Below are 27,500 nucleotides of genomic sequence, written 5' to 3'. Positions count from 1 at the left end.
TAAAATCACGACCAATCACAACACACTGCTCCAGCCGACCAATCAGAGCACAGTGTGCTTTTCAGGAGGAGGGGCTTCATAGAGACAGGAACTAAACAGAGCGTTACTGACAGACTGGGAAGAGAGGAGCCGCAACAATGGAGAATATGAGGAGAATAATCAACATTACAGCAGGAAAACCGGTTCTAGTAGAGCCTGAAAACATCAAGACTTTGCAGTAATAGTTCATCTTTAACCGAGCAGCTAAAGCTGATGCTTCACGCTCTGATGCTTCAACAGGCCTGAAATAGCAGCGTCCGTAACATGTTCCATGAAACAGATGAAAAGTGAGGTCAGAGAGTCCAGAGCGACACATTACAGCAAAAACACAGACAGAAGTCAGTCATTTACCTTCTTAATTCATGTTCCCGGTCTATTTATGATTGATGTATCAGTTACGTTACTCTAAAGAATAAATTAATTATCTCTGCATAATCTTTCGTTGAAATGCAACGGCATTTCCTTTTCTGATGATGTCATCGAGGCTGAGGGGGAGGGGAAAATAATCTTAGCCAATAATATTGTAGCCTGACGGTCTCCATCCAATCAAGTCTTGATTTATAAAGTCCTGTCAAACCCTCATATTCTGTTTCTCGTTGAGGAAGTTCAAATGCATTATAATATTTGCAGATTTCTTGTAACATCTGGTTGTTTATCATGTTTTTTGATGCATTATACTTTCTAAATGTGTGTTCAATGAATAGAGTATTATAACGTTTTATAACTGTGATTACAGTCATTCATTACAGTGCATTGTAAGGTGCATAATTAATGCATTTAAAATACATCTATAATCCATTATATAAAGTTTTACCGTAATTATGTTAGTGTTCATCTTATTTTATGCATCGCTCTTCATATTTAGCGTTGGTGGTGTTTATTGTGATGTTTGAAACTGATTAAAAACAACATGCAAGTACTTTGACTTTTGCTACACTTGCATATGAAAAGATATAATGCATTATAATGTACATTATGACAACCTTTATAATGCACTATACATGAAGGCTTTAGCAAAAGCCGCACAGGAAAATATAAACTGCTGCAAAAGTAGAACAGGAGCATTTTAAGTTACTAATCCGAAGATTCGTCCTCTGGAAAGGCACACGGTTCGTCATTCTCCGCCAGTGTTTCAGATACACATCTAGATTCATTTCGCATGCAGACTGTTTATTATGGCATTCAGATTGGCTGAATTTTATCTTGCAAACAAAAGAGCAGTCGGAGCGGAGGAATCTTTTTATCTTCTCCCGCATGACATTATCAGGCTAAAATGAGGAGGAGGAGGATTTGAAAAGCATGAAGAAAGCAGAAACAAAAGCAGCCGATCAGACTCCGACACAGGAGACCGAGAGCATAGAGACTCACGGATGGAGACACACAGCTCCACCTGTTCATGCATGTGTTCATCACCAGAACGCTGTCGTACGGTCAGACTGTTTCACGGATGACAAGCAACTTCATCTTCTACACTGCAATACATTTTAGTGATTTTAACGGTCAAAGACGGTAAAAATGTTACGGTTGAAAAACTGTTAATTGGTGAACAGAAAGTTCCCGCACTATATACGGTGACTAACTGTGATAGATCTAACCCTACATTTAATGTCATTTTACAGTAGAATACCCTTAAATGTACATATTTTGGAAGTAAAAAGGAACAAGTCATTGTATAATTTACAGTGAAAAAAAAACGTAAATTGACATTCCCACAATTCCCTCCGTGACACTTCACATCTGATGTACTTTTGTTTAAATAAATGTTTCTTCACAGTTTTTAATCAGTTATGTACATTAGGGTTTTATGTTACATTTAATGTTGTTTAATTAATGTTGATTGTATTTTTAAATGTCATGTGTGTTACCAGATGGTGTTCAGTGTGTGTGTGTGTGTGTGTGTGTGTGTGTGTGTGTGTGTGTGTGTGTGTGTGTGTGTGTGTGTGTGTGTGTGTGTGTGTGTGTGTGTGTCACTGTGCAGCTTCTGTATTCGTATTAATTCTCTTGTGGAAAAGCTGCTCGTGATGAGCTTTGACTGATCATGTGACTCTCATCTCCACTGTGATTGGTGGTTGTCAGTGTATTACAATGGTACAAAACAGATATTTTTACAGACTGCATTTATCTGATCAAAACACAGTAAAAATGGTGAAATATTATTCTAATGTAAATCATCTGTTTTCTATGTGAATATACAGTAAAGTGTAATTTATTCCTGTGATCAAAGCTGAATTTTCAGCATCATTACTCCAGTCTTCAGGGTCACATGATCCTTCACAAATCATTCTAATATGATGATTTGATGATCAAGAAACATTTATGATTATTATCGGTGTTGAAAACAATGATATTTTTGTGGAAACTGTGAGATATTTTATTTTCCAGGATTCTTTTATGAATAAAAAGTTCAAAAGAACAGCATTTTATTTTAAATAGAATTTTTTGTAAGACTATAAATGTCTTTACTGTCACTTTTGATCAATTTAATGCGGCCTTGATAAATAAAAGTAAATTGCCTCCATTGTAGTCGTGAGTTTCTTCCAGGAACGAACACGTCACAATATTCCTCATTATAATAATTAATGCGCAAAATAAAGGGGCGGGGCCTGGTTGAGTTAGTAGTGTGTTAAACTGGTGGTTATGGTAAGGGGCGGGGCATTTCCCAAACACACTCGAAGCGCTCAACCAATCACAACACACTGCTCCAGCCGACCAATCAGAGCACAGTGTGCTTTTCAGAAGGAGGGGCTTCATAGAGACAGGAAGTAAACAGAGCGTTACTGACAGACTGGGAAGAGAGGAGCCGCAACAATGGAGAATATGAGGAGAATAATCAACATTCAAGCAGGAAAACCTGTTCTAGTCGAGCCTAAAAACATCATCAAGGGACTCATATGGCTTCAAATAAAGATATGCATGTAAAACTAGTTCCAATGCTACTTCATTAAGACCTTGTCTCGGTGTTGAACAATGTGAAAGGTCAGTGTGAGCTGGTCACCCGCTCGAGTGACTCGAGATAGAACACGATCACCTGTGTTTGGCGTCTGGCGGGTGTTCATTTCTCACCCTGTTGAGCTGAAAAACACGCAGCAACCGTGACCTTTTCACATCAGATAACGGCCACAAAAGACGTGCCTCGGATCAGAGCGTTCCTCGGCCGGACCTGAGAATAAAAATGTCGCAGACTCAAAATCAACAAACGCGAATCGTATTAGATCATCATCTATCAGAGACAGAGCGTTTATATCAGTGAATCTGCAGCTCTCTCCTGGACAACACTGAGCGCTCATAAAATATCACAAATAATCCGGGAAAGATGGAATCTAATTGCTTGAAGAGAAAATTAAATAAATCGAATTTCTCTTGGGGGCAAAATATTCAAATTCAGATTAAAGTCATATTAAAGCGCTGACTAAACTATAACTCCATTAATTCAAAGCATCTGTCCTGATGAAGGCTGAAATATTCTGCAGAAAAATTACATTTGATTCTTTTTTTATATATACTGTATATATATATATATATATATACACAGTATATAAACTGTTATGTAACTGCAAAAAAATATGCCCTTAAAAAGAAATATATATTTTGTTTGTATATATATATCATTTGTTTTATTTTTGGGTGTGCAATATGAGCCAGACATATTTTATTATTAATAATAACAATAATAATAATAATATTATTATATATATTATATAAAAATATATATTTATTGCTTTCTTGTTTTTGCAAAATATATATATATATATATTGTTATTTTGGGGTTTTATTTATTTTATTTTTCTTACACAATGACTTCGACCAGCAGTTAGTCAAGGGATAATCGGTCTAACTTTTCATATTCAAATTAGACCAATTTACTATTTTATATTACTGACTAAAAAGTTATGCCCAGTCTTAAAGGAAAAGTAGCATAAATTGTTTGAAGTTTTAGTTTATTTATTTTTTCAAGACTGTTCATAACTTTTTACAATTTTAACAATCTGAAAAGTAAGACTAATTATGTCTTGTTGGTCAAACTAGTTCTTAAGACAGTTTATGCAAACACTTACCAATTTATGCAACCAGTCAGAATGAAATGCACTATTATCTTTCAAAACGAATCGAGAAACTGTGTGCATCGACACACATTTTAAATTCCCGCTGTCGTCAATCATTTTATTTATTTATTTATCTCTTAAAACTCATCTTTGATCTCCAAAATGACATATTTAAATGTTTTTTCCTAGAAAATGCCTTCATGCCTTATAATATCTTGAATGTAACTCGACACCCTTGCCTCATTTAGTATGCGTGCTTCTATGAATATGCAAATGAGCCCCGCCTCCACTCACTCACTCAGCTCAGAGATCCACTGGTTGACGATCACACGTTGATCTGATTGGTTACAAGGTAGTTTGTGACGTCAGAAACACCAGCGATTTCAAAGCGTGTGTTTGAGACTGTCTTTGGTTCACTGCAGTTTTAAGGAGAAAATACTCAGCAATGCTGTCGACTTATGAATCTACACATGGTTTGTCTTAAAGCTTATTAAAAACACCACATAGACATATAAACAACATTAAAGGCTGAATACAACTTCCATGAGGACGTCCTGCACAAACACAACTTTCCCATTCACATGAGTCATGACAACTTCCAGTGCTTGTGCGTTTGTACGTTTCTAAGCTTTGTGTCGGGTTTAAGGAAGGGTTTCATTAAGCTTTAACACATCCGACGGAAGCAGAGCCAGGACGAGGCAGAAAGACATGCAGCGTATATGAAAGGACGCAGGAATCTGCACTGAGAGTTGGAAGCAGAGAGAAAGGCCGGCTTTAAAAGCACCGGGGCAGAAAATGCAAGTTAACACACAAAAGCACGTTTGCGATGCATTATTGATTCTGCGGCCTTCGCTTTGTTCAGCTCCTCTGAAACGCTTTGATGTGTGTGTGACTGAACGCAGTAACACTCTCTCCTTCACTGCGAGGACAGATAAAAGCACATGCGTATAAAACCTCAGTTCACTCCGAAAGCAAATGCATCTTCATTTACAACGACGCAGCTAATGCAGCAGATGCTGTCTGAATAATGCATCTCATATTCATAACCATGGAGAGACAAACACACATTCTTCCCGGTGATGAAAACAAACACAGCTTCACATGTTAGTGTGAATCATACAAAACCTCTCTGGAATTTTTTTTTTATATATATTTTTTAGTATATATATAAAAATAAAATAAAAAAAATATATATATATATACACACACACACACACACACACACACACACACAAAATACAAAAAAATATTTTGCAGTTTAATAACACTTATCATTACTCATATTAAATATCATAAAAATAAACTATATATTTCATTAATTAAAAAAAATATATATATTTATGAAAATAACAACAATAATAATTGTATTAAAGCAGAATTATTAATAAATATAATTAATAAAATGTATATATTGATTAATTATTGATATATTAATACAATTATTTAAAATAATTATTAATAAATAAGATAACTTACATATTACAACACATTATACTATAATAATCTATACACATATTAATGCTAAGAACCTTCAAAAGAACAACATTTATTTGTAATAGACATCTTTTGTCAAATTATAAATCTATTTGCTATTTATTTGCCCTGAAATATATATATATATATATAACAAATAATAATAATAATAATAATATATATATATATATATATATATATATATATATAATTGTATAATAAATATTATTTTATTTTGTGGTAAAGAAAAAAAAGAATGAAATATATATGTATATATAAATAAATAAATCACAGAACTGTCCAGGCGCATTACAATAATCTGATGCATTTATTCATCACTGAAGCTCAAAAGAAGAAAAACACTGTTAATATTCTAGATCTACAGCAGACATTCATGCAATAAATTCATGAGCGCATATTATTATTCATTACATGATCCAACAACATTACGGATCTGAAATGCATTGAATTAAAAGTGTTTTGTGGCTGCATTAGAGCAGAGCGGCGTCACAGACGTTCTCTATACTGTGTCCTGGATATTAATAGAAGGAAACATCATAAGCTGTTCGATTATTCTTCAAAATGAGTCCAAAGCGTTCAGTTCACTTGCGTAAAAGAAATGTAGAAAACCCGCGGCCTTAAAATTATTAAGTAAATAAACTTAATGCTTAATTAAAAAAATTAAGTTATGTGAACTTAATTCCACATTTCTTATTTGTTTTGATTAAACATGACATTTATTTACTTAATAATTTTAAGGCAACGGGTTTCCTCAATTTATTAAGTTAAGTCAACTGATCACTTTTGATCCGTAGGTGCGTTCACTGCACACACACAGCTAGATTAACAACACAGACGATCTATAATGCAATTCTCACATTACTGAATGCATTATATGTTCAGGCTGTGAATATTGTGCTTGTGACTCAGGACGTGAGAGAGGAACGCTTCTCCTTCCGGTGGGATATAATGTGTTCCTGTTATCGGCTTAGGAGTTTTCGATTATGGTAATGGCAGATGTGATTATGGCCCTGTTCTCTTCCACATAATCCAGAGACGAACGCATTTAATCACACTAACGACGGCCTCTCAGACAGACGAGTCGCACTCAGGACGGGGTTCTGTGTCACCTAAACAAACCAAACTAAAGCGCTTTCGTTCACTGAAACAAAAACTAAAACTAAAAGTAAATTAAAACGCCTTTGTTTACTGAAATAAAACGCAGGAGTGTGTGTCTGTGTCTGTCCTTGACCTGTCTAATGGGGCTGTTTATAACGCAGATCTCGTGATCAGAGTGTGTGTGTGTGTGTGTGTGTGTGTGTGTGTGTGTGTGTGTGTGTGTGTGTGTGTGTGTGTGTGTGTGTGTGACGGGACAGATGGCGTCTCTACCTGCTCACACCTCAGACGTGACTTTACTCAAGGAGACGAGAAGATTCCCGGAGAGATTCACCTGTCACTTTACTGTACACACACACACACACACACACACACACACACACACACACACACACACACACACACACACACACACACACACACACACACACACACACACACACACACACACACACACACACACACACACACACACACACACCAACCCCTAAACCTACCCCTCTCACACACACACTTATATATTATAAGCTTGTTTCCTCAATTTAGTTGTGAGCAAAGTCGGTAGGTTTCAGTCTAATGCGATAACATGAACCAGCATTTTCAGGGGGGAAAGAAAGTTCAACTGAGCGTGAGGGTCACATGTTCCCATCAGCCGAGTGTGTGTGTGTGTGTGTGTGTGTGTGTGTGTGTGTGTGTGTGTGTGTGTGTGTGTGTGTGTGTGTGTCTGTGTCTGACCTCCACATCCCTCATTACAGACAGTAGATCAGTGTGTGTGTGTGTGTGTGTGTGTGTGTGTGTGTGTGTGTGTCTGTGTCTGACCTCCACATCCCTCATTACAGACAGTAGATCAGTGTGTGTGTGTGTGTGTGTGTGTGTGTGTGTGTGTGTGTGTGTGTGTGTGTGTGTCTGTGTGTGAGATCGTGTGTGTGAGTGAGATTGTGTGTGTGTGTGTGTGTGTGTGTGTGTGTGTGTGTGTGTGTGTGTCGGCTCTCCTGCTCTGGTCAGAATCTGTTCCAAAGCAAATGGGAAGGCAGACGTTCGCATGTTGAGTTACAAGCATTTCCCAGATCGTACGGCGTGTTTGTTTTCGTGAGTGCAATGACACACACACACACACACACACCTGGGAATTTCCGACTGGGATTCATGAGCTCACACTTCTGTTTAGTTTATAAAACGGATTATTTTAGTAAAATGAAATTTGACTAAAATCCTTTTCCAGAAAGGTTCAAACGACAATCACCAACTAGAGATTCACCCGCTGTAAAACGCAATGCTTTTTTCCCCTTAGTGGGTCAGAACATTAGTGGATGTTACTCATTTCTCCAGACTACATTTCCCGGTGTAAATTCTTATGTTGGTCATACTTCCAATTTCCAAAAAGTAGAATCAGTGATTGGGAATGCCAGGATCCACACTGACCGACAGCCGCACGTTCGCCTCAAAACACTAGATTCATCCGCGCTGTGCCGTGCCGAGGCACAACCATGTAACGTTGATAATTCCGCGAATAACTGCAATTGCAGATTTCCAACAGGGATGGCGACAAAGAGGAAAAACTACGGATTGCAGCTTTAAATAAATGTAAACAGAAGGTGTTTGCAGTGTCTGTGCACCGGGTCAAAACAGGAATGGAACGTCTGACACAAAGATGGCAAATGTGTGTTTACATCTGCAGTGAGAAAAAGCCACTTTGCTTTAAAATGTGTGTTATGTCTGAAAGGAGTCATTCCTGGAGATGAACACACACACAGAGAGGAAAATAGTGGCTCTCAGAAATAATTCTGTGCCTGAGAAACTGCAGGAGCGTCTGGAGAGGAGAAAGCTCTGAAACTGACCCACTTTTTGAAAGGAGAGCGGATCCTTTAATCCAAAGCAGGGATCGTGATGGAGGGCCAAGAGCATGCTGGGATACTGGAGCAACAGGCCAAACTGAGAGTCATCCAGGCTGTTGGAAGTGTGTGAGGAGAAAAGCTTCGTCTGCTGAAGTGTGTGTATGTGTGTGTGTGTGTGTGTGTGTGTGTGTGTGTGTGTGTGTGTGTGTGTGTGTGTGTGTGTGTGTGTGTGTGTGTGTGTGTGTGTGTGGAGAAAAACCTCCATCTGCTGAGGAGATGCAGACGCGCGTTTGGCAGCGATGCAGAGCTTTACAAGAGCCAGTGAGACAAACACACATAAACGAACACACACACACACACACACACACACACACACACACACACACACACACACACACACACACACACACACACACACACACACACACACACACACACACACACACACACACACACACACTAACCCTACCCCTGAACCTACCCATCACACAAAACTTTCTGCAGTTTTACAACAAAAAAACATGTGAGATTCCCTCACAAATTAGGGAATATCAAGTTTTACTATCCTTGTGGGGACATTTGGTCCTGATACACACACACACACACACACGGTGTAAAGCAGTTGGATGGAGTGGTGTAAAGCGTGGGATGCGGAGGTGTAGAGCGTGGGATGCAGTGGTGTAAAGCGTGGGATGCGGTGATGTAAAGCGTGGGATTCAGTGGCGTAAAGCGTGGGATGCAGTGGTGTAAAGCGTGGGGTGCAGTGGTGTAAAGCGTGGGGTGCAGTGGGGTAAAGCGTGGGGTGCAGTGGTGTAAAGCGTGGGATGCAGTGGTGTAAAGCGTGGGGTGCAGTGGTGTAAAGCGTGAGATGCAGTGGGGTAAAGCGTGAGATGCAGTGGTGTAAAGCGTGAGATGCAGTGGGGTAAAGCGTGGGATGCAGTGGTGTAAAGAGTGGGATGCAGTGGTGTAAAGCGTGAGATGCAGTGGAGTAAAGCGTGGGATGCAGTGGTGTAAAGTGTGGGATGCAGTGGTGTAAAGCGTGAGATGCAGTGGTGTAAAGCGTGAGATGCAGTGGGGTAAAGAGTGGGATACAGTGGTATAAAGCGTGGGATGCAGTGGTGTAAAGAGTGGGATGCAGTGGTGTAAAGCGTGAGATGCAGTGGAGTAAAGCGTGGGATGCAGTGGTGTAAAGTGTGGGATGCAGTGGTGTAAAGCGTGAGATGCAGTGGGGTAAAGCGTGGGATGCAGTGGTGTAAAGCGTGAGATGCAGTGGGGTAAAGAGTGGGATGCAGTGATATAAAGCGTGGGATGCAGTGGTGTAAAGCGTGGGATGCGGTGATGTAAAGCGTTGGATGCAGTGGAGTAAAGCGTGGGATGCAGTGGGGTAAAGCGTGGGATGCAGAGGGGTAAAGGGTGGGATGCATTGGGGTAAAGCGTGGGATGCAGTGATGTAAAGCATGGGATTCAGTGGGGTAAGCGTGGGATGCAGTGGGGTAAAGCGTGGGATGCAGTCGGGTAAAGCGTGGGATGCATTGGTGTAAAGCGTGGGATGCAGTGGGGTAAAGCGTGGGATGCAGTGGGGTAAAGCGTGGGATGCAGTGGTGTAAAGCGTGGGGCACAGTGGTGTAAAGCGTGGGATGCAGTGGAGTAAAGCATTGGATGCAGTGGTGTAAAGTGTGAGATGCAGTGGTGTAAAGCGTGGGACGCAGTGGTGTAAAGCGTGAGATGCAGTGGAGTAAAGCGTGGGATGCAGTGGTGTAAAGTGTGGGATGCAGTGGTGTAAAGTGTGAGATGCAGTGGGGTAAAGCGTGATATGCAGTGGGGTAAAGCGTGGGATGCAGTGGTGTAAAGCGTGAGATGCAGTGGGGTAAAGAGTGGGATACAGTGGTATAAAGCGTGGGATGCAGTGGTGTAAAGAGTGGGATGCAGTGGTGTAAAGCGTGAGATGCAGTGGAGTAAAGTGTGGGATGCAGTGGTGTAAAGTGTGGGATGCAGTGGTGAAAAGCGTGAGATGCAGTGGGGTAAAGCGTGAGATGCAGTGGGGTAAAGCGTGGGATGCAGTGGTGTAAAGCGTGAGATGCAGTGGGGTAAAGAGTGGGATGCAGTGATATAAAGTGTGATATGCAGTGGTGTAAAGCGTGGGATGCGGTGATGTAAAGCGTTGGATGCAGTGGAGTAAAGCGTGGGATGCAGTGGGGTAAAGCGTGGGATGCAGAGGGGTAAAGGGTGGGATGCATTGGGGTAAAGCGTGGGATGCAGTGATGTAAAGCATGGGATTCAGTGGGGTAAAGCGTGGGATGCAGTGGGGTAAAGCGTGGGATGCAGTGGGGTAAAGCGTGGGATGCATTGGTGTAAAGCGTGGGATGCAGTGGGGTAAAGCGTGGGATGCAGTGGGGTAAAGCGTGGGATGCAGTGGTGTAAAGCGTGGGACGCAGTGGTGTAAAGCGTGAGATGCAGTGGAGTAAAGCGTGGGATGCAGTGGTGTAAAGCGTGGGATGCAGTGGAGTAAAGTGTGGGATGCAGTGGTGTAAAGCGTGGGATGCAGTGGAGTAAAGCGTGGGATGCAGTGGAGTAAAGCGTGGGATGCAGTGGTGTAAAGCGTGGGATGCAGTGGTGTAAAGCGTGGGGTGCAGTGGTGTAAAGCGTTGGATGCAGTGGAGTAAAGCGTGGGATGCAGTGGTGTAAAGCGTGGGATGCAGTGGAGTAAAGCGTGGGATGCAGTGGAGTAAAGCGTGGGATGCAGTGGAGTAAAGCGTGGGATGCAGTGGAGTAAAGCGTGGGATGCAGTGGAGTAAAGCGTGGGATGCAGTGGTGTAAAGCGTGGGATGCAGTGGTGTAAAGCGTGGGATGCAGTGGAGTAAAGCGTGGGATGCAGTGGTGTAAAGCGTGAGATGCAGTGGTGTAAAGCGTGGGGTGCAGTGGTGTAAAGCGTTGGATGCAGTGGAGTAAAGCGTGGGATGCAATGGTGTAAAGCGTGGGATGCAGTGGTGTAAAGCGTGAGATGTAGTAGTGTAAAGCGTGGGATGCAGTGGTGTAAAGCATGGGATGCAGTGTAGTAAAGCATGGGATGCAGTGGTGTAAAGCATGGGATGCAGTGGAGTAAAAGGTCGGATGCAGTGGTGTAAAGCGTGGGATGCAGTGGTGTAAAGCGTGGGATGCAGATCTATCTATCTCATTCTATGTCTCATTCTCTCATTCCATCCATCCATCTATCAGTAACACTTAAAATCTCCCTTTCTGGATATTTTGTCAAGTTCAAAAATTTCTACTGAAAAACATATTTTTATTTATATAATAATAATGATGATAATAATAACAATATAAGAAGGAATTAATTAATGTATTTAACTGTCATGAAATGAAATGTTACGATGAAAAAAAATCTTAAAGGTCCTAACAACAGGCTTCATTTTCTTCGCACAAAATATGATTGCTTATATTTTGGCCTGAACAGTTCTTGACCGTTTGATGAGATTCACACAAATGACTTCATCGTAATTGTGCCTTTAATAATCATTTAGGCTGCGACGTGCCAAAGGCTCTTCCCTTCACAGCCAAACGAGAACTGTGATATAAACCTGATCTACATTTCACAGACTAACAGCCTCAAAGAGACACAAGAAACGTCGTTTCACAAAGAGCTCCTTTGGTGTGACAATCAATATTTAAAATCACACTGGACTGATGAACTGATTCTGGAAGCAAAGTTGAGGATTTCATGCTGCTTTCAGAACGAGCGCTAGAACAGCAGTAACACTCCCTCCTGCCAGAGAGGATCACCATTCTTTCACAATAAGGCAAAGAGGCACACACACACACACACACGCACGCACGCACGCACGCACGCACGCACTCACTCACTCACTCACTCACTCACTCACTCACTCACTCACACACTCACACACACACACACACACACACACACACACACACACACACACACACACACACACACACACACACACACACACACACACACACACACACACACACACACACACACACACACACACACACACACACACACACACACACACACACACTCTCTCTCACTCACTCACTCTCTCACACACTCACACACTCACACTCACTCACACACACACACTCACTCACACACAATTTCTTCTCTTCTCTAGTTTGCTTCATAATAGTTGACAAATATACCTGTCATTATATGACAATTATTGTCGACTCCTTGATTAATTGCTTAAAAGATCTTAAAGAATCTTCTAAATGCATATATCATTGCTATTTTAATCCCCTTAGGTCGGCTATCACGGCTATCGACACGAAAGTAATCAAAGGGTTTTTTTTTTTTTGTTGTTTGTTTTTTACCTCTAACGATGATGGTAGTGGATTTCTTGGCCGGGTTTCCCACGTTGTTGCTGGCGACGCACCCGTAGAGCCCGGCGTCCTCGGAGGAGACCGCAGGAATCGTGAGGGTGCCGTCCTTCATCAGGCTCTTCTCCGGCAGAGATCCGGCACTGCTGGTCCAGGTGAGGCTCGGCTCCGGCTCTCCTCCGGTGCTGATGCACACCAGAGACACCGTCTGGCCCGGGTTCACCACGATCGGGTCTTCCACCAACAGCTTAATGGAGGCCGGAGCTGCAGAACCACATCATTTGTTGCAATTTCTAATTGTTCTGTTTTATTTACTTAGTGTTTACTTGTCTTTAATAATGCTTGAAATTTATATTAGTTAAGCTAGTTGTTTTTCTATGGTATTTTTAAACCACAGGCAAACGTTCCTTGTACTAACTTGTATCAAAATTACACAATTATGTTACCTTTTCAGTTTATCTGTATTGTTTCTTTGTCTTCGGTCATGTTTTTTATTTTTTATTTTTTATCATATTGTAAAGCGACCTTGAGTTTGTAGAAAGGCTCTATATAAAATAAACGTATTATTATTATTATGTAAGTGTTCTTTAGCCTGTTGATTTTTGTTCATGATATTCAGCTACAATTAAATGTTTTGCAATAAGACTAAATGTGAATGATATCTAATTGTTTTAGGTTTTTTTTACCTTTTACGAAATTAAGAATCGATAAGAATCGGAATCGAAATCATTAAAATTCAAATGATATCCAACCGTACTTAAGATTATCAGCTATTGGCACTGGCCATAATATTGTCATAACTATTAATATGCATTTGCTTTTATTAGTCCTTTTTAGGCAAGACAAGTTTATTTATATAGCACTATGTATTTACTGTATATAACACATATTAAACTATGGCAATTCAAAGTGCACAAATAATCACAAAATAAAAGCAAGGAAAATTAAAACAGTTATAAAATGAATTAAAAGAGTAAAAAGATGATACATAGATAAACTTCTCATCTGGCAAAACACCGGTGTATCACCGGTGTATTTTCCTTCAGGTCAGTCCTATATTCGTAATAAAAATTCAGTTTAAATGTCCGCTGCAATATATTGTCCTTTTAGCAGTTAAGGGGGTTTCCAGTGCCTGACACGCTAGTCATTTGTCAGTTGCCTCTTGCTTCTCCGTGTTCACAAGTTTCAGTCCTTTCAATATAAAAGTATTCTCTAGTCACTGACTCACTCATAAAGACAGTCTTTGCCGCCATCTAATGGAGAAATAATGTAACTTCTGTTGCTGTTTACGGACAAGGACTATTTTTTCCAGCGGAAGGAAGGCTTTTAGTGATTTTACTTCATGAAAGTTGCATTAGTACATATTTTTTGGCTTTAATATTTGTATTGTGTTGTAACCGTGTTATAAAAGCAATAAGGTACTCGAGGCTAGTGCTGTATCGTGAATAAGTCACATCTGACTCCGCTTCACGTCGTGCCTAACAACACCCTTCATCTGTGACTTATTCCCGATACAACACTAGCCTCGAGTATCTTATTGCTGACTTACTTCACTGTGAGAATATCGGCGCCTGAAGAGCCTCACCTGTTTTATTGGTCAGTCTGAAGACGACTTTGCGGTCAGCGATTCCGCACACGTTTCGTACGGAGGCGATGCAACTGTAGTTGGCGTAGTCCTTGGGTCTCAGGTTCTTCAACTTCAGGATCTTCGTTTCCCCCTGGAGCTCAGAGCGAGAGACAGAGAGAAATGTGTGCAAATGTGTGCTTCAATGCGCTTAATAGAATAGATGAGGCAGAACTGGAATCAAGTAGATTATTAAACACGTTTTCTTTCAAACATGTCCATATTTCCAAATGTCCAAAGCCTGATGCAAAAGTTTATCCAGGGCCGAAACCATCTTAGGCATTGAGCAGGAGGATCACAATTAAAAAAAGGCCAAATTGTTCCTCCTAATATGTATTTATCACAGTCGTGTTTCAGGCAGGAAGATGAAGATAGATGGATCAAGTTCAGAATACTCAAAGTTTAATCAAAATACCTCAGACAGGCGATAGCAAACAGAACTAAACATAACGGTGATCGGACAAGGAAAGAAAGCAAGGGTACAACATAAGTAATGAACACAAATGAGATGATTAATAGAATACAGCTGGTACAAACGAACTATATAATGACCGTAACCAAAGACACATGACAAATGAAAACAAACTGAAGGTCCTTGAAACAGAACATAATGGTGACAATATTCTTCATGCTGCTCTGTTTATTGACAAGTTTTAAAAGCCCACATCAATGTCACGATGAGTGAGAGGACCAATTAAATCAAAGAAGGCGGAGCTTCACGGTTCACGAATTCCAAACATGAATTCCAGGTGATGCTTCAGTTTCAATGGTGAAAGAGTGTGAGGTAAGATAATACCTCACTTTATACTTTATAATATACTTTATTTCAGCTCATTTAGTTGAACTTGATATACTAAATCAACTAAAACTGAAATAAAAACTTTTTTAAAAATTATATAATAAATTATATAATTAAAATATAAAAAAGAAAAACGAATAAAAATGACAAAACCACACAACAAATTTACTAACATTTTAAATAAAACAAAATTGAAAACAGAAAATATATAAATAAAAACAAATTCAAACTATTGAGGTGTCAAAGTTGCAACATCTAGCTACTGGAGTGCCTCAGGGCTCAGTGCTGGGACCGCTTCTCTTCTCCATCTACATTTCATCTCTAGGATCTGTCATTCAGAAACATGTTTTTTTCCTATCACTGTTATCATCTAGCTACTGGAGTGCCTCAGGGCTCAGTGCTGGGACCGCTTCAACAAATTTACAAAAATTTTAAATAAAATAAAAATGAAAACAGAAAATATATAAATAAAAACGAATTAAAACTTTTGAGGCGTCTAAGACCAACATCTAGCTACTGGAGTTCCTCAGGGCTCAGTGCTGGGACCGCTTCTCTTCTCTATCTACATGTCATCATTAGGATTTGTCATTCAGAAACACGTTTTTTCCTATCACTGCTACGCTGATAACTCTACTTCTCATTCCACACAGAGGATCTGACGGGAGCCGCTCGCATCTCAGCCTGCCTGATAGACATTTCTTCAACTAAACCTTGTGAAGACAGAACTGTTGTTCTGTGGTCTCGGCCAACCCAACACTACACCACAACTTCTCCATTCAGCTATAGGTTCATCATCCATAACTCCATCCAGGACAGCCATGAACCTTGGAGTTGAGATAGACGATCAGTTAAACTTCACAGATCACATTGCTAGAACTGCCCGGTCCTGCAGATTTGCCTTACACAACATGAGGAGAATCAGGCCCTTCATATCGGATCTACACAACTCCTGGTCCAAGCTCTTGTTCTCTCCAGACTGGACTATTGTAATGCTCTCTCCTTCCAGCATCAGTCAAACCTCTGCAACTGATACAGATGCTGCAGCGAGAGAGGTTTTGTGGTGCCATCCATAAGAGGCACTAGGGGTGTAATAATATATCGTGTCACAATATAACGCAATACAATATGTATTGTGGATAGAGAGCATATGTATTGTGGATAGTCCACCCCAAAATAAAAATTACTATGTGAGAAAATATTCAAGTTTTCAGAGTTTTAGTGTCAGTACTACATTAAACTATACTGTGTGTGTGTGCGTGCGTGTGTGTGTGTGTGTGTGTGTGTGTGTGTGTGTGTGTGTGTGTGTGTGTGTGTGTGTGTGTGTGCCTGCTAGTGAGGGGCACTTCATGTGTGAAGTACATGTTATATGCTCTTGAACAATGTTTGACGCTTTATGTTTGATATGTCATATATTTTTGAATAATGTTGATATTTTAATCTGTGCTGTATTTACTTGTACCTGGGGACTGCAGATGCAAATTAGCCTAAGGCTAACTCTGGTGTAATGCATCAAATGTTTACATTTATGTTTTCAATTACACATGGTCCCTTTTAAATAAATAAAATTCAATTCAATTCAATTCAATTCAATACTATAAATAATGTTGAATATAATGTATAATGGGTGAATATTTGTGGGTCCTGATAATGCCAAATGTTTTATGTTACCAGTAAAAAATGGCCTACATTATTTTAAATATATCTAGTCAGTGAAAGAGTGCAAGCAGATTCGTATAAAATAGTATTTTCCGCTTCAGAATCATGAATATTGTTATTCTGGTGTCTCTATTATCCTGTGCTTTGGGTTTCCGGCACCAAGTCCAAGACTATTCATTTACACCCACAATGTAATATCAAATCTAGCATTTTAATCAACAGTACATTTTTTGTTAACCTTTTGTCTTGGAGTATCGCAATAATATCGTATCGTGAGTTCAGTATCGTGATTTGTATCGAATCGTGACATGACTATCGTTACACCCCTAAGAGGATCAGTTAACTTTTTTATGGTTTGAGTTTCAGTTTTAGTTAACTATGATAACCATGTTTCAATACATTTGAACTAACTGAATATTGCTTGTTCCACAGTCATATTTAAATAATGTAAATTTTTCTTTAACAGACTATATTTTCACAGTGAACACAACTATGCTGATTCTAAGCAATTTGAATAAATGCATTTTAAAAACATGATTATTTAAATAAAATCAAATAGATGCAAATTATAAAGCATGCAACGTTTCTGACCTTGTCTGACAAATATGCATCACGTTAAGTTTATTCGTTTATGCTAAAACTGTGCAATACAAAATCTTACTGTAAATTTAGGCCTGCACGTGTTCTGAGTGGGTTTACTAAATAAAAATGCCAGCAACTAAATCCTAACATACAAAACAAAAAAACACAGTGCATGAAGGACGTGCGTTCGCAGCATTAGGCTATATCATGAACTTCTCAAAGTGCGAGAAACGCATCGGACGCTGGAAGGCATCAGTCGCCGACAGCTTTCATCAGCGCCGCGAGTTCATCATTAATCTGCATCTCATTACCGTTCCACTGCAGATCCATTCACGGCTTGCTCATTTCAAAGACAACCTTTGGAATTTTAATTTGCGGAAACGATAAATGCGTCGGCGGTGCCTTATCGTGTTTCTCCACCGCCATACGGCACCGGAACGCAGGGGGTCTTTAGGCCCATCGGTCCTGAGAGCTTGTAAAGCATCTTCCCATCCCAGAGAAACACAGAGCGCTGGCTTTGATGTGGCGTCCCACTCATCACTGTAGATTATAATATCAGACAGATACAGTCCTCACATCTAAGAGCTTCCCTGACTTTCATATTCCGACGATCATTCACCCTCTCCCCAAACGTAATTTCATTATGCGGACTCTGTCTATGTCACCTCCTCGTCTGCGTCTGGCTGATATCGTCCTCGCCGCTCGCCTGTCAACATCCTGATGGGAAACCAATTGGAAAAAAATCCACAAACGAGATCAGAGAGACAGAAAGAATGAACACGTCTAAATAGGAGAAGTGTGTGTGTGTGTGTGTACATGTGCGGAAAAATGACTTTTATCGGACAGTTTTATCACTGAACTTTGACGTTTATGTGTTTGATTATCACATCTGTATTATAAGAAGAAAAGGTTCTACATGGTTCTGTCAGTATGGGATCATTTGATGAATTTAGTTCCAGTTAATTCATTCAGTTGTAATTCATTTTTTATTTAAATTACATTTAATGAATTAAATAACATGCTCTATGAAATAACCCATTAAACATGAAAGCATTTAAGACATTTCTCTTTATATAGAACCTTTTTGGCATAAAGGGTTCTTTAAAATTAAGTCAAGAATAGAACTTCTATATAGAACAATTTTTCACACTTCATTTTGCTAGTCCACTTTAGATATTCTACTATAAGTAAGTTTGCAACTACATGTCAAATAGCAGTCAATAGAATATACTGTCTGCCTAATATCACTTTATTTTGACATTTTGAAGTAACTTTGCAAGTACAAGTCAACTAACCCTACTAACAGTCTACTAATACTCGAATGAGAGGTAGTTGACTAGCCTGACTACGTCACACTTCCTACTTCCGCTAATTTCATTTCGCTCCTGTAGTCAGTCTGAGATAGCAGCCTATCTTTCAGTTCCCCTTCGAGGGAACTCGCACTGCGTCGTCGTCGTGACGACACTATGGGAACGCCCTCAGCGTAACGCATCTGAAGCATGAATGAAATCTGTCCAATCCTGATTGGTGCTGCGTCATGACGTAGTAGATGACGGCATAACCGGAAGATACAAAGGGACGCCGGCACAAACACACGTTAGCTTTTTGCTCTTCAGCAAAGCGCTCTGTGTGAAACTGTTTGTCCTATTTGGTGTTGTTTGTCCTATAAGAATTGTCCCAAATAACGTCTGCATTGCAATATAGAATCTAGTGGCTCGGATCTCGCGTTTGCCGAGGCAGCGCGTAGATTACGGGTCTACTCTGCAATAAAGATTCTGTGACTGATCTCGCGTTTGCCGAGGCAGCGCGTAGATTATGTCTGCATTGCAATACAGAATCTATAGCTCGGGTCTCGCGCTTGCCGAGGCAGCGCGTAGATTACGGGGCTATTCTGCATTAAAGATTCTGTGTGGGTGCGAGGCATGCACAGTCAGCTCCTGAGGGTGCTGGCTGTGTGTTCATTGAGAAATATCTTGACGCACACAGCCGTGCGTTCCGGGTGTTTCAGCCTCGCGCCCGTTGGCTTTCTTCTCGAGAGATGAAAGCCAAATATATTGTGAACGACTCGAATCTCGCATTTGCCGAGGCAGCGCGTAGATTACGAGTCTGCTATAAAAGGGACACACACGATCTGTGAAATAATACTGTTTGGGTGCGAGGCATTCACAGTCAGCTCCTGAGGGGGCTGGCAGTGTTCATTGAGAAATATCTCGGCGCGCGTGCATAGAAAAAAGCCGTGCGCTGTCGGATGTTTCAACCTCGCAATTGTTGACTTTCTTCTCGAGGGATGAAAGCCGATATATTGTGACCGACGGCTCGAATCTCGCGTTGCCGAGGCAGCGTGCAGATTACGAAACCGTTTAAATAAATATTAAACTAAACAAACAGTATTGTCTGGTGATTATGGCTGCATTTAATTCTTAATGGAATTAAAATGATGGAATATTATCTGACTTTGAGAAGTTATATATTTTAATTCAGCCTACCACCGTTTCACTTATCTAGTGTTTTTGGCTGCATTTAATTTTGAGGAATTAAAATGTTGAGCCTCGCACCGACAGGTGCAAAAAGAGTGTCGCCTCCCGCGCCCCTCCCGAGGGAGCCTGGCAAAGGAGACGGCGCTCTTGCGGCAAGCCTTCTGAGCCTAAGGTCGATCTGAGGACCGTCCTTTAGGCAAAGAAGGCTTCTGCCAGGTGGTCCTAGCTGCGGCCGGACCACTCAGAGCTGTCCCCCCCCGGGGTGGAGCGATCGAGGTCGCCTCCCCCCGGAGCTCTCAGGAAATCAGTGCTGTGTTCCCGCCGTCCAGTACGCTTCGGGCCACACTGATTTCCCGCGCACGCACGCCGCTCCAGCCGCCTCTAGAAAGACCTGCGGCTGGGCAGCGAACGCGTCCGCACACCGAAAATCATTCTCGACTGCTCCCTGCCGGTCAGCCGCTTCAGGGGGTCGGGAATGAGGCTCGGTTGACACCCGAGGCCAGCCTTGAGAGGCTGGTTCCCTTAGTAGATTATCTCGGCGCATGGTCATGCTTCCGAATATATCTGCGTGGGCCCTGCGTACTGTAGAGCTGGGTTACAGACTGCAGTTCAGCTCCCCTCCCCCGAAGTTCAACGGGGTGGTCTGGACTGTGGTCGGCTCAGAGCAGGTTCGGGTTATGGAACAGGAAGTTCAATCCCTGTTGGTCAAGGAGGCCATAGAACGTGTTCCTCTGCCAGACAGGGAGTCCGGGTTCTACAGCCGGTACTTCATAGTTCCCAAGAAGGATGGGGGGTTGCGTCCAATAATAGATCTCAGGCACTCTGAGGAGATTCAGGTTCAAGATGCTCACAATTCCAGCCATCGTGAGTCAGATCCAGTTCGAGGACTGGTTCGTCACGATAGATCTGAAGGACGCATACTTCCATATTTCCATCCTTCCATGTCACAGGAAGTTCCTGAGGTTCGCTTTCGGGGGCGAAGCGTACCAATATCGGGTTCTTCCCTTTGGCCTAGCTCTTTCCCCGTGCACCTTCACCAAGTGCATGGATGCAGCGCTGGCTCCGCTGAGACTCCAGGGCATTCGTGTACTCAATTACATCGACGACTGGCTAATATTAGCCAAGTCGTACGATATGGCAGTTCGGCATCGAGATGTCGTTCTAGCCCATATCAGGTGCTTGGGGCTGAGACTCAACACAAAGAAAAGCGTGTTGACGCCCTCCCAGAGGACTATGTGCCTGGGAGTGGTATGGGACTCCACGACGATGCGGGCACAAATGTCTCCTGCACGGGTGGAATTCATACGGGCGATGGTCTCCAGAGTGAAGCTAGGCCACAACCTCACTGTGAAGCAGTTTCAGAGACTGCTGGGGCTCATGGCAGCAGCGTCCAACGTCATACCTTTGGCCTGCTACACATGAGACCCCTACAGTGGTGGTTGAGAGCCAAGGGGTTTTCCCCGAGGGGAAATCCGTTCCGTATGATCAGGGTAACGCGCAAATGCCTTCGTTCTCTCGTCATATGGAGGAAACCTTGGTTCCTGTCCCAGGGACCGGTGCTGGGAGCATCATGTTGCCGGAAAACCGTTTCAACAGATGCCTCCCTCACTTGGTTGGGGCGCGGTCATGGACGGCCGCTTTGCGAGAGGTCTGTGGGAGACCCGGCATTCTTCCTGGCACATCAACTGCCTGGAAATGCTGGCGGTCTACAAAGCTCTGAGGAGCTTTTTCCCAGACCTCCGCGGCCACCATGTCCTGATACGCTCGGACAACACTTCTGTAGTCGCGTATCTGAATCATCAGGGGGGTCTGAGGTCGCGCCCTCTATGCAGACTGGCACACCAGATCCTTCTGTGGTCCCAGGGGAAACTGTCGTCTCTCAGAGCGATGTACGTCCCCGGGGACCAAAATCAGGGAGCAGACGTCCTGTCGAGGCGGGGGCTGAGGCCCGGGGAGTGGCGACTCCACCCAGAGGTGGTGGAAGCCATGTGCGTGAGATTCGGCCCAGTGGAAGTGGATCTGTTCGCGTCTCAAGAGACGTCCCACTGTCCACTGTGGTTCTCTCTCAGGCATCCAGCTCCGCTGGGGCTGGACGCCATGATGCAGACGTGGCCAAGGCTGCGTCTGTACGCATTTCCCCCGATCGTTCTGCTCCCGGGAGTCTTGGAGCGAGTCCGCCGGGAGGGGATCAGCCTACTTTTAGTAGCACCCCGCTGGCCGACCCGAGTATGGTTCTCGGACATTGTAGCACTGCTGGACGGCCTTCCGTGGCAGGTCCCTCTGAGGAGGGATCTGCTGTCGCAGGCAGGGGGCACAATATTTCACCCCCGGCCAGAGCTGTGGAACCTCTGGGTCTGGCCCCTGAGGGGGCTCGGTACCTAGAGGCTGGCCTGTCAGCAGATGTTGTCGAGACCCTACTCAGCTCCAGGGCTCCTTCTACCAGGAGACTGTACAGCCTGAAGTGGAATGTGTTTTCCACTTGGTGTAGAGAGCGTGAGGTGGACCCAGTTAACTGCCCAGTGGCTTCAGTGCTGGAGTTCCTCCAAGATCGTTTCTCCGCCGGTCTTACCCCGTCCACACTTAAGGTGTATGTGGCTGCCATTGCGGCTTTCCACTCGCCTATAGGTGAGGGGCCTTTGGGGAAGCACCATCTGGTTGTACGTTTCCTCCGTGGGGCTCGGAGGATGAGGCCTGCGGCTCGCTCCAGAGTTCCAACCTGGGACCTGGCGGTGGTACTTGAAGGGTTGGCTGAGGCCCCCTTCGAGCCACTGGAGTCGGCTGAGGCAAAGAACCTGACCCTTAAGGTGGCCTTTCTCCTTGCTATCACCTCTCTGAGGAGAGTGGGGGATCTCCAGGCCTTGGCTATAATGCCAACTTGCCTGGAGTTTGCCCCTGGCGGAGTTAAGGCCATCTTACACCCTAGACCGGGCTATGTGCCCAAGGTGCCATTTAATGTGGCACGGTCAGTGGTTCTTCAGGCATTCCATCCTCCACCTCACGTGACGGCGGAAGAGGGGAGACTTCACCTGCTCTGCCCGGTCAGAGCCCTGAGAGTGTACCTTGAGAGGTCCTCTCAGTGGAGGAAGTCAGACCAGTTGTTGGTGTGCTTTGGTTCACCCAAGAAAGGGCTGCCTGCATCCAAGCAGACAATCAGTAATTGGATTGTTCAGGCTATAGCCATGGCTTATCAGGTGCGCAGTCTGCCTTCACCTATAGCTGTGAGGGCTCATTCTACCAGGAGCATGGCCTCCTCGGTAGCCCTCCTTTCTGGAGCCTCGCTTCAAGATATTTGCGAAGCGGCTGGGTGGGCCACTCCACACACCTTCATAAGATTTTATAGTCTGCAACTCCCTGTGACGCCTGGCGCCAGAGTGATCGCGTCCTAAGTGTGCCTGGTCTCCCAGCTTCACACTAGGGTGGCATGCTTACGGTGTGGCATAGTGGGCATTGCGTTCCCATAGTGTCGTCACGACGACGACGCAGTGCGAGTTCCCTCGAAGGGGAACGTCTCGGGTTACGACTGTAACCCTTGTTCCCCGAGAAGGGAACGAGACACTGCGTCTCGTCGCCACACCTATCACGGGCAGAGCGCGTGCTTCATCGCAAAGGAGCTAACGTGTGTTTGTGCCGGCGTCCCTTTGTATCTTCCGGTTATGCCGTCATCTACTACGTCATGACGCAGCACCAATCAGGATTGGACAGATTTCATTCATGCTTCAGATGCGTTACGCTGAGGGCGTTCCCATAGTGTCGTCACGACGACGACGCAGTGTCTCGTTCCCTTCTCGGGGAACAAGGGTTACAGTCGTAACCCGAGACGTTTTCCACCGGCCTGAAAACAGCCGGGCCAATCAACGAACAGAGGGCGGGCTGAGAGCCGTGACGTAGACGCTGATTGTACCGTGGATGCGTAGATTTACTTCACATAATCTGCAAAAGTCGTTCACAGCCATGTTCACTCCGGTATTTCGCTCGATGGTTTAGTTTTTGCATCATACCTGCGTTTACAGTGGAAGTTAGATGCGGCTGAGCATGCGCATAACACACGCCATAACCAAACGTTATGTGATTGGCTTACGGGTAACCAATGATTTTAAACTTCAGACAAGCGCCCCCCCGCGAGAGAGAAAACATTTCTTTATTATGCCCTTCCAGACTCTGTCTACGAAGCAAAGTGAAGTAGCAGAGTCTGGTATTACCAGGCTAGTAGTTGACATGTACAGTTAGTAAAATTTCTAAAGTGTACTATCAAAAATAAATGGCGTTTTTAAAGATGAACAGATAAACAATAAACATAATAATCAATAAACATAAGATAACATCCAGCTAACAGGAACGTTCTGGCAGAAGTTGTGAACAAACTTCCCAGTAATGTTAATAGAAGAATTATCTGCTCTATTATTTATACATCATTCAATGTTTTTCTGAATCATTTTATTTGGATGTTTAACATTTTTTTAAACGTAACAGAATGTTTCGGAATGTTCAGATTGTTTCACTTTCCCATTATGCAAAATGGAATGTTCATTTAAAAAAAAAATATATAAAAAAAAACTTTTGAAGATTCAGAGAACCGTAAGAAATAAAGATTTCTTCACTGTAACGAAGCGTGGTGTGAGTGAGACTGGATCTCCAGTTCCTCCCGTCCCGTGACAGACACGCGATAAAGAGAAACAGAGAGACAGGACGAGTGAGCGAGACTATAGCTGTTCTCATGACATCTACAGCGAAACAACACGAGCTCCTGACGGCTTCCGCTGACACACACACACACACACACACACACACACACACACACACACACACACACACACACACACACACACACACACACACACACACACACACACACACACACACACACACACACACACACGTGTGAAACGGTGGATGACGTTTAGTGACGTTTAGACGAGCTTGATCTGTGCGCTTTCTGAGGAAGAGCTCATCACAGTCCTCACATACTGATGCTATCCTTCATTACACTGATTCCAGTCTCTTCTGCTCACCAAAGCTGCGATTATTTGATCAAAAATACAGTAAAAATTGTGAAATATTATTCTAATGTAAATCAGCTGTTTTCTATGTGAATATATAGTAAAGTGTAATTTATTCCTGTGATCAAAGCTGAATTTTCAGCATCATTACTCCAGTCTTCAGTGTCACATGATCCTTCACAAATCATTCTAATATGATGATTTGATGCTCAAGAAACATTTATGATTATTATCAGTGTTGAAAACGGTCATATTTTTCTGGGAACATTTTATTTTTCATGATTCTTTGATGAATAGAAAGTTGAAAAGAACAGCATTTATCTGAAATAGAATCTTTTGTAACATTATTAATGTCTTTACTGTCACTTTTGATCAATTTAATGCATCCCTGATGAATAAAAACATTCATTTCTTTAATATGCACTAAAAAAAAACACCTAGAAATTGCTAGTAAATTTCACAAATAATTACAAACACACTGAATATAGTATTTTCTTGTAGAACTTACTCCAATAATCTTTGTTTTATTTGCAACATTTTTAAATTATAGTCATCTACTTTGATACTGTACAATGACCATATTCAAGTACTTCAAAGAATATCATTTACATGAATTAATGCAAGAAAATGATATTCTTCGTCCATATTTTTTTCTTGTTTTCAAGTTTCCAGGTCAGAATCTTGTTTTCCCGTTGAATTAACATTTTTCTGACCCCACTTGTTTTAAGCAAAAACTCATTTCTTCAAGGCTTTATATCTTCAGTCATTGTGCATTTAAGCATGTTCACAAGCTTGCACTGGAAAACAACAGTATTACTTTCAGCAGGGGTTATAGCGCCCCATAGTTGGGTTACTCGCTGGGTTATTTTTAACCCAACATTATTAAGTGAGCAGAATGGTACAATGCAAAACAATTAAATAAATGATTTTCTAGTTTCCAGGTCAGAATCTTGTTTTCCCTTTGAATTAACATTATTTATAATGACCCAAATCACAAACTCACTTCATTCTGACACATTTCTTCAAGGCTTACTATCTTCACTGATTTTGCTTCTCCAGTAAATGCGTCTTGATTTAAAGGGGTGGTTGAATATGATTTGACTTCTCTAACTCTAGTTAGTGTGTAATGTTGCTGTTTGAGCATATACAACATCTGCAAAGTTACAACGCTCAAAGTTCAAAGCAAAGGGAGATTTTAACTTTCACAGAAATCACTTTTTAAGGACTACAACAAACGGCTGGTAGAGACTACACAAGCTTCCTCCCGGGTTAGTGACATCACCAACCCTAGAATTTACATAAACCCCGCCCCCTGAACACGATTATTAGTTTATCAAGACAGAATATGCTAATCAATGACTAGAAGATAACTACACAAAAACTACATAAATTCATCAACTAACCATTCAGAAATGTTGTCTACATGTTGTCTCTTCTTCTTGAGTCTCTCCATCTTTATCTGACTCCGGTTTGAACATAAAAGGCGAAAAGTTTTAGAAATGTTCAGTGCATGTGTGTGTGAGGTTAAAGGACATGAGCTCTTGAAGCTCCGCCCTCTGTGCCGGGAGCAGCAGCTCATTTGCATTTAAAGGAACGGACACAAAAACAATTTTAACATGCTATATAAAAATATCTGTGGGTTATTTTGAGCTAAAACTTCACACACACACACACACACACACACACACACACACACACACACACACACACACACACACACACACACACACACACACACACACACACACACACACACACACACACACACACACACACACACACACACACACACACACACACACTCTGGGGACATCAGAGGCTTATTTTACATCTTGTGAAAAGGGCATTATACCACCCCTTTAAGCATGTTCACAAGCGTGTGCTGGAAAACAACAGTATTACTTTCAGCAAGGGCTTCATTCTTACCTGGGTAAAGAAGGGCTCGTAGATCTCCACGCCTTTATCGGACCCTTGCGAGAGAACGTCTCGTCCTCGGTTCCAGCTGTAGCGGATGGGAGGGTTTGAGTTGGCCACGCATCGCAAGAACACGGTCCGCTCGTAGTAGAACTGCTCTTTCGCTTCCCCAATGCTCTGATGAACCGTCACCACGGGATCATCCAGATCTGAAGAAACACGACAGCGTCTCAATCTCATTTCATTTTGCATTTATTTTTTTTATTTCGAACAGCAAAAGATTCAAATAATGTAAAAATACAATAAGTATGTTGCAACATACCGAAAGAAAAAAAACAATATCTATAAAGTATTATAACAATAATTTCAATATGTTTGAGAAGGAGCGGGATGAAGCAGAAGCGTATTATTTCTGCCACTAAAATCTATGTAAATATTTGTTTCTGGTGAGTGACGCACTTTTTCCTATCGCATATTTTAGCAAACATCATAAATTAGGTATCAGTCGAAAGCTTAAAGTCCCCCGTAGTCAATAATCGTATCCCTTAAAGCTCATCTTTGATCACCAAAAGGACATTAAAAAAAAATTCCTTTCTTCATACTT

General features: G+C 42.3%; 1 protein-coding gene across 3 annotated transcripts in view; it reads right to left on the bottom strand.

Annotated features, from left to right (window-relative positions):
• LOC309481994 (MAM domain-containing glycosylphosphatidylinositol anchor protein 2) overlaps nt 1-27,500 on the bottom strand; it is a 201,012-nt gene that overhangs the window by 80,739 nt on the left and 92,773 nt on the right. For all 3 annotated transcript variants that reach the window (XM_082147153.1, XM_082147152.1, XM_082147154.1), the window contains exons 4-6: nt 26,909-27,105; nt 14,433-14,571; nt 12,842-13,111 (exon numbers count right to left, since the gene is read on the bottom strand). In XM_082147153.1, coding sequence (XP_082003279.1) covers nt 12,842-13,111; nt 14,433-14,571; nt 26,909-27,105 — 606 coding nt within the window. The remainder of the gene's footprint in view (nt 1-12,841; nt 13,112-14,432; nt 14,572-26,908; nt 27,106-27,500) is intronic.

The sequence above is a fragment of the Leuciscus leuciscus genome, assembly GCF_965113295.1.
Source record: "Leuciscus leuciscus genome assembly, chromosome: 19".
Lineage (NCBI taxonomy): Eukaryota > Metazoa > Chordata > Actinopteri > Cypriniformes > Leuciscidae > Leuciscus > Leuciscus leuciscus.
This window is presented reverse-complemented; position numbering and strand designations above follow the sequence as displayed.